The sequence below is a fragment of the Galleria mellonella genome, unplaced genomic scaffold (genome assembly GCF_026898425.1).
Source record: "Galleria mellonella isolate WM207_F2 unplaced genomic scaffold, CSIRO_AGI_GalMel_v1 utg117, whole genome shotgun sequence".
NCBI classification, from domain to species: domain Eukaryota; kingdom Metazoa; phylum Arthropoda; class Insecta; order Lepidoptera; family Pyralidae; genus Galleria; species Galleria mellonella.
The window spans coordinates 7,261,995-7,275,030 of record NW_026441980.1 but is presented as its reverse complement, the minus strand read 5'-3'; the positions used below and the strand labels follow the sequence as shown (position 1 = coordinate 7,275,030).

General features: G+C 29.9%; 1 protein-coding gene and 1 long non-coding RNA gene across 16 annotated transcripts in view; one reads left to right on the top strand and one right to left on the bottom strand.

Annotated features, from left to right (window-relative positions):
* Positions 1-11,191, bottom strand: part of LOC113511617 (alaserpin) — a 29,097-nt gene extending 17,906 nt beyond the window's left edge. For all 15 annotated transcript variants that reach the window (XR_008253029.1, XR_008253024.1, XM_026895277.3 and 12 more), the window contains exons 1-8: positions 11,038-11,191; positions 5,423-5,523; positions 3,960-4,103; positions 2,504-2,707; positions 1,991-2,089; positions 1,325-1,465; positions 685-894; positions 39-183 (exon numbers count right to left, since the gene is read on the bottom strand). Coding sequence is in view for 13 of the 15 variants with exons in the window: in XM_026895277.3 (XP_026751078.2) it covers positions 39-183; positions 685-894; positions 1,325-1,465; positions 1,991-2,089; positions 2,504-2,707; positions 3,960-4,103; positions 5,423-5,523; positions 11,038-11,056 (1,063 nt within the window). In the remaining 2 variants the exon portion in view is untranslated. The remainder of the gene's footprint in view (positions 1-38; positions 184-684; positions 895-1,324; positions 1,466-1,990; positions 2,090-2,503; positions 2,708-3,959; positions 4,104-5,422; positions 5,524-11,037) is intronic.
* LOC128201031 (uncharacterized) lies at positions 7,374-12,223 on the top strand. The gene is made up of 2 exons (XR_008253031.1): positions 7,374-8,252; positions 8,887-12,223. It is a non-coding gene; the product is annotated as an uncharacterized LOC128201031 (long non-coding RNA).
* Positions 12,224-13,036: the final 813 nt, after the last annotated feature.

Here is a 13,036-nt window from a genome sequence, read left to right as displayed (position 1 = left end):
AACTAAAAAAATTGAAAATCTCATTGTTATATACTTACCATTGGCTGCAGCTGCTTCAGCACCCTCTTCGTTGACTTCAATGAAAGCTTTTTGGATCGCCTCACTTACGTATAGAGATTCTTTTACATCTTTTAGTAAGTTATCTAAACGCGCTTCACTAGTGAAAATCTTTTTAACATCAATCTGAAAATGTTTTATAGTTAGATAATTATTTATGCTTATGTAACTTACATGATTAATTATTTAATACAGAAGACATTAGGCGAATATATTCTATATATGGATATGGATCCAAATCAGCCGTTGATTGTCTACTTCTGAATATAGGCCTCTCCCTATTGGGGGGTTTTGCCAGTAGTTGCCACGCCTAGCAGGTGGATTGACAACTGCAGTTAAGCCTTGGTGGTGTTTTAAAAGGGACGCTGCTGCTCATCCGTCGACGATTAAGTTCCTTTAGTCGCCTCTTACGACACCTACCGGAAAGGAAGGGCTGACCTATTCTATGCTGGGTTCATAAGGCATGTATTCTATATATATATATATTGCTCTTATTGTTCTTTAATATTATGCAATAAATGGATTATTTCATTAAAAAAATAAACGCTAATTGCAGGTAGACTGCAGCATTATTTCCTGTTTGATTTATTTTGAAAACTTTAAAAATTACTAAGTGAGGTAACTTACATTTCGAAGAGCAGTTTTTAAGTCAGTTTTAGTTTCTATTTTAAATTTAGGCAAGTGAACTTCAACTTCTTGATTAATCATATTTTTGACAGCTTTTTCTAACAGTGAAGGATCCTTCAGTTTTTCTTCAAGAGCAGAAAGGCCGTCGACTGCATTGGGTAGCACAATCAGGAAAGATGCTTCGTCTCCTTCATAAGGCAATTCTAAGAGCTGAAAAGAGGCGATGAATAACATTAGAATTATTTTGAAATGTCTATGTCTAGTTCTCGAAGGTATAATAGGTATTATTTATAGGACAGGTCTGGTAATATATGTTACTGAGATTAATTTTTTTTTATACAACTTAGAATGACAAATAAGCTAACGGCCCATCTAATGGAAAGTAATAACCGTCGCCTATAGACATGAGCAGTACTATGGACATAACAGAGTATACTGTTTCGCCCATGATACTCCCCATGCGTTGCCATTCCTGAGGACTCAGATGTGATAAAATTAGTATACCTATTTATAAAGTTATTACTATAATATTCTTAATACCTATTTTTAAATCGAAATTTACATTATAGGTATTTTTTATTATTTAATATTCGAGTTTTGTAAAATTTTAATTAAACAAAATCATAGTAAATTCTTTTACCTTAGCATCCAGTTCATCACTCTGACCATATAAGAATGTATCTTGTTTATACATCATAGGAACCTTAACTGTTTTCTCTTTAGTCACATGAAAATCTTGGTCAGATGTAAACATTTTATTGAACTTTTCTTTCCAAGTTCCCTGTAAATAATATTTGTCTTAGTAAACATTTTTGTGATTTAAAAATAAGTGTAAAATTGTAATTACATATTAATCTAATTAATCTGATTTTGAATTATATGTATTTTTAAAAAAATAGTATTTATACCTTGTACTACGGATATCAGATAACTCAAATACTTTTTGTATATATTATAAATAGAAAATAATCATACTAATACAAATGGACATACTTATTAATAAAAATTTTTTTATTGTGAGGAGATAGATTACCAAGTACAACAAGTTTAAGGAACTATTTTTGGGCACAACAATTTATTTTGTTTCTTATGCACTTAATGTTGATTATAGTTTTAAATGTGATGTTAAAATTAACTTCTTTTATACACCAATGATCAAAGTTTCCATATAGGAGAAATTGAATGAATAAAATCTTCTGTGTGTATGTATTATTTAACTGATTTCTAAGTTTAATACAATATATTTATTACGCAAGGAACTTGTTAAACTTGAGAAGATTGCTAACATTATTCATTAAATACTTACTTTGAAATAAAGAGCGTTGACGAGCACTGCACGGGTGTCAGAATCTAAGGAGTTAGGAGACACCAAGTCCTTGATACGATTGTTAGTTTGACTCTCCACCTACGATGAAAATATTAGTAATATGTGTTTAAAGTCTGTATGCATGTTAAGTAGAAAGTACTTAAATTATGAAAGTGATTTAGTGATGTACTGAAGTATATAAACAAGTATTTACTTGCTGTAAACGTAATTTGTTGCTATCGAAAATTATAAAGGAAAATTATTAATCTGCCTTTTACATTGCAGTACTTAAGTATTTTATTATTGTTTTTTTTAAATTACACGGGTTGAACTAAATATCAGAATAAAATATCATCTATGATTGTTATTAGATTATGAAATATATAAAAATATATGTATTCTTATTATAAGTTAGGATTCTCAGCGTTGGACAGTCTCGACTTGAGGCAAGCTAAGACTATTCAAGATTGCAATAAAATAATATAAATTAAATATGATAACTGCCAAAATTACCCAAGCATTGATTGATTTAGCAGTGGCCTGGCTCTTGGTGAAGTCAACGTTTTGGACTTCAGAATCGAAAACGTTTCTCGATACAGCTGCAAAGTCATCATTCAGAGCAAACTGTAAGGGGATGTACACTTTATTTGCCATTCGCAACTCTATTCCCTTCACTGATCGGAGATTGGTTTTCAGATATGAGAACACCTCTTTTGTCTGAAAAAGAGAATAATTTGAGTTTATATAAAATTGACTTAATTTAAGCTGTAAAAAAGAAAAGATATTTTTACGTATTTCTTTGTTTTTTTTTATACAACTTAGAATGGCAAACAAGCTGACGGCCCACCTGATGGAAAGTGGTAACCGTCGCCTATACACATGAGCAGTACCATGGACATAACAGAGTATACTGTTTCGCCCATGATATCCCTCATGCGTTGCCATTCCTGAGGACTCAGGTGTTATTTCTCTGTACCCTGTAAATTCACGGCATATCCCACCCTTCAAACCGAAACACAGCCATGCAAACACAACTGCTTTACAGTTGAAACACGAATGGGACAGAGGTACCCTCTAGGTGTATGTGTATATATATAAATAAATAAATAAATCCCTGTTTAATTAAAACAATGACACTAAATTTGTATGCCTAGAATTTTAAGGCATTGAAAATGGTATCTGAAGTTCTATCACGTGGCCTTTACTAGATTAAATGTCTGTTTAAAGCAAATAAATATTTCATTTTGTTTACGAATGTAAACTGTAGGAGATATTCTTAATCTATAATACAATTAATATGTCTCAAGCATCAAATTTATTTACACAACATCGTTATCGGCTGATAAAACATTGTTATTCAGGGTAGTAGGTTGTCGTACTGTTTATAATATTAAGCAAGTAGATGTTTTTTATTTATTTATTTTCGGGGAAATTTACAGATAACAGATATAAATATTAAAATTAGAACTACATTATAGGTAAGTCTAATTATAATCTTTCATTTATAGTATTACTTTTACAACAAATTGTATTAATAAATCTAAAATATGTCTAAAATCCTTACTAATATTATATGTAGATGTGAAAGTGAGTTTGTTTGATTGTAACCTTATAACGCCTTAATGGTTTATCCAATCCCTATGAAATTTGTTTATACGTACAAAGATATATGTTAATTTTTATCTGGGTGAGTAAATATATTACACTCGTATGAAATATTATTAAAAACGTAACAAAAATCTGTAAGAAAACATCTTTACTAATATTATAAATAGTCAGTTTGTTTATTTATTTAATTTTATTTTGTTCATTAACTCTTGGCATTTTATCTGTTCAGCTAATAGTCACAAAATTTGGCATACATGCACTATTTGGAGCGGAGAAGACTTTGTCCCAGACCATAAACATAATCCCGGTCATGCCGACGAAGTGGCAGGAGATAATTTTTAGTACATAGTAGTTTACTTACAACATTGTCATTAGGTACACCGATGGCTTTGAGGAGTTCGTCATGAGAAGCACCAACTGATGCTTGACTCAATAGAGCAAGCGGCGTCAGCACCGAGAAGGCGGATAGAACGACGCTCTCTTTTGGATGCTGTTTTACCACCTCCTACAAAATAAATACCAATTTTAGCTTGTATTTTTAACAAAATTAGTAGGATCATCTTTTTAGTAAATATTTAATTTTTTTTAGAATAGCTGTTAACAATTTTATAGTTTCTTTGATTGATATATCTCGAGCGCATTACCAATTATTAAGAAACCTTTTTTAAAGAAACCAATGTAGTCTCTGGAAATTATTTAGAAACTCCTCTTATTGGTTATTTACATTCTGGAGCATAGGAATGAATTTTCTATCGATAGTGGGCGATGGTTTCATTTCATGTTACACAATCCCGTGGAAAACACTTCGTTATACGAGCGATAGAATCTACAAAGGGGGTTTTTTAATATTTTCTCAAGAGAATTATTTACGTTGCATTTTGATGTAGTAAATTGCAATTATTCTTAACAGGTAATTGTATTATCGCTACGCAATTGAGGTTTTTCCAAGAGACTACAGCATGGGGTTCTCTAAAAGGGGTGTAAAGAGGTTTCTTCAGGGTTAGTAACGCGCGCGTAATACCCCTGTTATTGCAGGCGTTTATAGGTTTTGGCAACCGCTTACTATTAGGTGGGATATATGCTTGTTTGCCACCCCAGTGGTATAAAAAAATATTAAAGCTTGTTTGGTAGTTTTTGTGTTAAACGTGCATTACAGTCTATAATCATAATACTACAGTCATAATGTATAGACGTATAGGTTCTACAGTGATCGGTCATAAGATTTATAGAAATATCATCTATTATATCTATGATATATGATAACGCCGTGTGATCCCGGCATAGAATGGTCCACCTTCCTATCCTGTAGGTGTCGTAAGAGGCAATTAAGGGAACTTAATAGTTGAGGGTTAGGCAGCAGTGTCTCTCTTAAAACATCACCATAAGCCAAACTACGGTTGTCAATCCGCCAGCTAAGCGTGGCAACTACTGGTAAGATTCCTCTAATGGTAAACTTAAGGAATGCTCCCGTTTCTTATCGTAGTTTATGGGGGAGACCTATGTTCAGAAATGGATAAATAACAGCTAAAATGATGATATTTATAATATATTAATAATAATATTTAGATACTTAAAAATATATTTAAATTATATAATACAGAATGAAATCTAAATTGTTAGGATCTTTTTAAGGGTGTGAATTTTTTTTTATTATTAAATATTGGTTGAAAAACGATAAAATTTTTACATAAAATGTGGGTAGTGAACGGTAAAAATATGTAGTGCCTCTAATATTAATTTAAGAGCTGTATGCGTTGTAACACATAATGCTAATGATATGATATGCTGAGTACAAAAATAAATAGATATAAATTTTTTACTTACAGGAAATAGCCTCGAGGTAAAAATATCGTTTCCTTCCTTGAGGACTTTTTCAACTGCCACATCATTGTCTACCGCTATCACGGCGGTTACGATTCCGATTACTGAAATAATAACAAAATAATTAATCCTAAACAAAGAAAATTTTAATTCCATTGATTTTTTTTATACCACTGAGGTGGCAAACAAGCATACGGCCCACCTGATGGTAAGTGGTTACCGTAGCCTGTGAACACTTGCAATACCAGAGGTATTACGCGTGCATTGTCGACCTTGAAGAAACCTTTTTACATCCCTTTTGAAGAACCCCATGCTGTAGTCTCTTGGGAAAACCTCGGCTATTCATAATAAAAGGAATCACTTTGAACTCTATATTGTACTGTATATTTCCGTTTGTATGAATTATTCACAGTTGTCAACCTATATATAAAGAAAGAAGAGCAATTCTCAGTTCTAAGATTATATATGGTAAAAATATTATTAATATAATAATAATAATATAGTGTTATTTTTGTTATATTAGTTTAAAATATACACAGTTGCTTAGATTTTGAATACTGAATGTTAGTTATTGTTGTTGTTGAGATTATAAACAACGAGGAATGGTTAAAATTATCGTCGTTTCTCATTTTTGCCTTTTCATTTAATAGCTGGAGTAAAATTGTATTTTTTAAAGGAACAATTCAAAATAAAAATCTTATTATAAATATGAATTATAGAATTATTTATATTCAATTATTTCAGCTATAGCATTATTTACTGCAAAAGTTAAATAAAATAAATAAAAAATTTATGATATGATATCATTGGTTCGTATAAGCTATTATTACTTATTATTAGTATTATATGTATATAGTATTACGTATTAGCCCTTGTTATATTAAACTACTAATTTATTTACAATTATTCTAACAAATGGTTAGCAGTTTAAACATTAGGTACATTCAAATGCATATGATGGTTTATGGAACTCAGTGATAGTTTTTATTTGAAATATATTTAAATTGATAGTTTTATGATTGGGATCTACAATTTGATAATTTATAAGTTGAGACAATTTATGCATAATGCAGCCATATTTGAAAGGCCCTAAAATAAACGTATACACAGCTCACAATTACCAATCACAGTTAGTAGAATCATGTAGTCTCTTAAATGTAAATTAATAGTCATAAATTGATAATAATAATACTAGTGAATATTACACTAACATTTTAAGTCTATTCTATATATATATATATATATATATATATATATATATATATATAGATATGTGTAATCAAGATCTGTTATTTGCAATTACAAATATTGTGGAAAGACAGACTGAAGTATGTTTATTTTTAAACAGTCAAAGAAATTAGCAATCAGACGGCTATTGAATAATAACAATCATGAGTGATTCTGTGTTGTAATTATTTATTGACGTTTTAAATTCGGGAATGCCCAACAAATTTCGAACTCGACAGAATGCTGCTTGCAACGTGACCATGCAATGCACTTATGACTCCTGGCTTCTGCTCCTTAGTTGGGTATCTCCGAATTTAAAACCGACATAAATAATTACAATAAAACAATTGTTGTATTGTTTAGTTATATTGTTATAAATAAGTGATTAAGAAACCATAACACTTTAATCTTCGGGCATGACTAAGCAGGCGTTGCACAGGAATCAAAGTATATTCTACGTTGGCTGTGGATGTTGTTCACATTAATGGACAATAATTATCACTTTCCACTAGATGTTATAGTATGATTGCATTTTAAACGTACAAAAAAAGTAATGTAGATTTATAAATGCAATAGATTCATAAGCAAATATGTGTATGTAAATATAAGAAGTAAAGGAGACGAAATAAATTATCACTGAAGGTATAAATAGAATCTATATTTGCAGAGCCAATACACTTTTTGTTTCCTCATCTGATGAAACTGGTTTTTGACTTGTGTAGTTACCATGTTTTTTTTTTTTTAATTAAAGTCTTTGTATACATATCTATATGAACTTAATAGTACTTATTGAAGACGTTACGTAGTCTTTGTTCAATAAAACTGGAAGACTTTGTTGATATGGAGGCGTGTGTCGATCAAGTTTTGTTGTATGTTCTACAGTTAGCAAGTACGAATAAAACTATCGATGATGAGTTTCTTTGGGCAATTATGCTGCAAGGTTTTCCATTGGAGTACGAATCCATGACCATGGCACGTGAGCACTCGGAAATTGTAATATTAGTTGGTTTAGTGAAGACTAAATTATTACAAGAAAAGCGTTGGACAACTCGTGGTGAATCGAATGAATGCTTGTTTTCTTGGAAGAAAAGCACTTCAGCTTCGAGTACATCCGGAACGAGTGACGCGTAAGGAGACAAAGATGAGTTAAGGAATGCGAAGCAGTCTTCTTATCATAAGAAGGAACCGTGGTGCTGAAAGTGTAGACAGAAATGGCATCTTAAAAAAAGATTGTCGCAGTGAAAAGAGTTTTGTCTGGAAACTGTGTTTTGTCGATATACACTGCTAGTGCGGATACAGAAAATTCGTTGCAAATTAACTCAGGAGCCACAAATTATGTGACTGAACGGCGTGATCTGATGAATAATTTCATATCGCGTGATTGTTTAGTGGTGAAAAAGGCTTCGTTTACCGAGGCGGAGTATATAGTATTATTGGAGGCGGTAAGAGAAGCGGTGTACGTCCGTGTCTTACTCTCCGAGCTGACGGGGCATATTAACGCTATCGTAATATATTGCGGCAATCAGTCAGCGGTCAAACAGTTGCTGGTCAACATCCAGGATTAAGAGGGCGTGTTGAAGTTTTAATACTGGCTGTTGACACTGAGGTTTTTTAGAACAATGTATTATTTTGAAGCTTGTTCTATGTCAGATTTTTATAAGACATGTCTCGTATTTTTTCACTAAACTTATTATTTTATATCACAAATACATATATGTTTTATTACTGCATCCTGCTATTTACAACACTTATTATTTTTGTTAATTGTTTACACTGTACTTAAACGATATGCACGATCTGCTTCCTCAAAATGAAGGACACCTATTTGAACACTTGTTTGGATAGGATTTCTTAAAAACCTATTACTAGTGGATCCATATACTACAGCGGGAATTTTTAGGTATATAGAACTTCATATTATGTGATGGTTTTATAATCCTAACGATTTCAGTACTAGTTAAATGGTTTATATCTCATTTAGATTCAGGTAGATACGAAAACTATTTGTAGGTAAGAGCCAAACACAAATACATTTTATTTAAAGACTTATTAATGAGTTTTAGACACCTAACAGAAAATATTATAAAAATAGATATAAAAATTGGATGGCAAGGATCTATTAAAATATATTTTTGTTTTCGACAATTAAAAAATAAAAATTCAAGTGAACTTTAATTTTGCTTAACTTTTTTGTATAGTCATGATTTTATTCTTAATTTCTTATGTAATTTCAATTTCAGAACGGGCAAGAAACTCAGCTGCTACTTTTTAGAAAACAAAGAAAATCATCAGCTGGGTGCTTTTTGAAGTGAATTATTTAAATTTAATAATTTCTGTAAATGCAAACTACCAAGCAGTGTCAGATAATAAATAAAAATCAATATTATATTAGCATATTTATTAATATATTTTTTTAAAGTTTTATAATTTTTATTATAATTCAATGGTTTATATGTCATTTAGATTCAGGTCGAAACAAAAACTATTTGTATGTTCAAAGAGCCAAATACTATATGAGTTTTAGAGAATAAATGTTAAAAAAATATTTTGCTAAATATTATTCCCATATTTATTATTGCGATAAAAATAGCTTTATAACATTATATTTGATTTTTTAATAAATATGACTTAACACTTTATGGTGTTATCTGACAGTTGATCGTAGACTGGAATAACAGAAAATATAATTGACGGTGCAACGTGATAAGCAAATGAATAGAAAAACAAAACTAATTATGTTCTTATTTGAAATAAAATTTCTTTAAAGCTAATCCTATACGTTTGAAAAAGAATTCTTTATTTGTTTGTATTACTTCATATAATTTGTAAGACTATCTATTATGTGGTTATGAAGCATACAGTCTGCTTGATGGTATACGATTATCGTAATCTATGGACTCAGCAGTTTTTTTATCTTTGCCAAGAGTTCGTTAAAGGGATAAATAAATTTTGTTATCACATATAAAGTGGTTATATTATTGACATTTAATATTATTTTAATATCATGCAAGATAGATAATAAGGTTAGCAATTAATGGGAACCATTAGTAAGTTGACACCTAATAGACACATAATTAAAGGGCGATTATAATTGAATTAATTTTAGTTTTATCAGCGTGAAAATAATATTCAATATTTTGACATTATGTAAAGGAAATAAAGTTATTATTATTTAATTTTAGTTATTATTATTTATTTAATAAAAGTAGATTTTACATAAAATTTATTTAAATTCAGTATAGGTAGATATATATTAATTTGAATATAGTATAGTGCAAAATAAACAAATATAAAATAAAGAATAATAATTTAATTAAACAATAAATTATAAAACGTATGAAGCATAAATATAAAATTTTCAAATTATACGATTATGTACTTAATCATAAGTGATAAAAAATTTTTACCTACTAGCGACTGGCATCGGCTTAATATGGGGCCCAATTTATTATTCAATTTATCTACTTATACGACAACAGTTTGATTAGAATAGAATCTACATACAAATCTTCCGTCAAAATATCCAAATGATAATAAAATCTGTATCAAAATCCGTTGCTTGCTTTAGAGGAAGTAAGCGGAAATACGAACATTGACTTTGTTATATAGTTATGTTTTAACAGATTAATTTAAGCCTATAATACCGAAAATTATAGTTTAGAAGTTATAGTGTTTGACAGAATCTGATTCCGTTATGCATAATTATCAATACACAGCCGAGAACATTGATATCACTAATATCAGTGTGTGAAACGAATGAATTAATTGAACCGGTCACGATTTTATGATTTGTTTGCAACAGAAGGTGTTTGCAGCGAATTGTATAATGATTGCATAGGAAAATAAGAATAATAAGTTTATGCGGAAAATATCTGATATCATTTGCCATTAGGGAATCCCAATGTTTTGTGATTGCATTTATTTGCTATTTTGCTCAATGGTTTTACGTCATTTTGTTGCTAATATAGTCAACAAAGGACCGTTAAGTGGTTGTTATGATGCACAAATGTTTATTTCTTCATCTAGCAGTACAAGGTCAAGTTCTTAGGCAAATAATTCAAATCGTATGGTCTTATGGTATATTGTATTTAATTTTTCATATAAATAAATTAATAAACTGGTTTAGATTCCTAATAATAAAGTATAAATATATTATTGTACTTATATATTTATTACAGTTATAATAACAATAGATACGAAAATGAATGAGTATCTCTGAATTTTCGTAATCTATTGAAGGTAAAATTAAAACAAATATATTTGTGATGTGTCAACAATTTTAAAATAATGTAATAAATCCAATTTATAATCAAAATGTAATCATAATTATCTAATTAATTAGATTTATTTATAGACAAAAATAAAATAAAAAAATATATAAATAAACTCACAACAAATTAAGACCTTCATATTGGACGTGGTCACTCAACGATGGCCGGACTTGAACTGGTCGTCTCTTTCCTTGTTGTTTTATTTAATACATCGGAAATCTCGCCACAACTTACTTATTCATAATTATTAGGTACCTACCTACGATTGTTTTATCATGTTACTTTGTAAATAATCTTAGAACAGAGTTTGGTTCGGGAAATTTAACAATACGCCACTTTTAACTAACGACCCAAATTAATTGGTTATGGTCATCAATTTTCCTTTAAGTTTTAATTACATGTATTAAGTACTGTATTAAAAAAACTAACAATACACTTAATTACAACGCATTTTTAGTATTCTTTATAGTATTAGAAGTTTTAATTTCGTAAAATTTTTAAAAATACAGAAGTTCAAAATACAAGAACTAAAGCAAATTTTGTCAACATCAATCTTTGGTATTTTCATAACAAATACTAACAAAACTATGCAAAAAAAAATAGTAAACTAATCGTCATAAAATTAAGCATCACTTTATCTAGTATTTGAAATGAAAAAGGACACAGTCTACTGTTTGTATCATTTAATTAATATATCTTGATTATGTGGATTAAGTCTCAGGTAAAAGCTAGTGATTAATATGTAAATAACATAGAAGTAAATACTATTGTTTTAAAAAAATCGATTCAGAACTATAGAAGATATTTAAAAAAAAAATAGAAAAGAAAATCTTGTAATCAAAATTAAACCTAATTTGTATAAACTCAAAATATAACTTGTGTCTAGGCATATTAGCGACTAAGGGAGGGCGAGGGATGGGCAGCAACGTTCTTCCTAAAATATCTCCAAAGCCTGACTGTGGTTGCCAATCCGCCTGCCAAGCATGGCAACTACTCACGAAACTTCTCCTAGGGGAGGTTTATATTCAACAGGTGACAGTTAAAGGTTGACATGATGATGATGATGATAAATGTACGAGTAATACTTATAAAAAAATAGCTTCATGTAATATTTGAACAATCCATGGTCAAGTTCTGTACATCAGTCATTAATAATAATAAAAATATTTACAAAACAAATTCCAATATTCTTAGAATTTGTAAAGAAACGTGACAGTTCAGATTTACTGAAATTTCGGAGGAAAATACATGTTTTTAATGAATTCGACAACTTTATACGAAAATAAATATATAAACAATGAAGAAATGTCAAGAGTTTTATTTGTATACTATCTTTTATCCGTGTCTTCGTTTTCGCGTCTGAAACATGTTGATTCATTGGGATTGGTATTTTTTTTAATGGATGGTTATGAAATGGTAACTCCGCTTACGCTAACAATATATGCTGGGGGGCACCAGTGAGGGTTGGTAGGTGAGAATGGAAAGGCAGGTCAGTTAACCTATCGTGAGGAATACATCATTGAATTCAGTATGATGGATTCCAGGAGAGATCACGTGCAGGTCGACCTGACAGGGTAATATACTAGTCCCATAAAGGTTCGTAGTCTTTATGTATATAATACTTAGTCAAGAAAGATTATAATAATAATATAATAATATGGTATTGTTAATATCATGTATAATATCATGGTATTGTTAATTCCTTACATTTGGCCAAACTTAGAGTGTATATAACTTAGAAAAAAAACATATACCTACCTATTTGTACTGTTTCACTTTTTTGCATTGACACCTTGATAATGTCAAGAAAAGGCGAAACCGGTCGGTGAGCATAAGTAATATGTACAAAAAAGCATAGTATATAGTTTATAGATATATTCATATCTTTTGTATAGTTTATAGATATAAATCTTTAAAGTATCTTCAAACGATAAATCAGAATAAAGTAAAATATAGAACGGTAAAAGAGAGCCGTTTAGTTTTAAACTAAGCAGGGTTTGCGCTATGATCTACTGTTTTTTTTTTAATGAAAATTAAATAATAACCTCCTACTAATAGTATACTTTTGTGGAGTTGAGTGAGTGAGTATGATAGGGATGAAGTCACTTGGCTAGGCCGA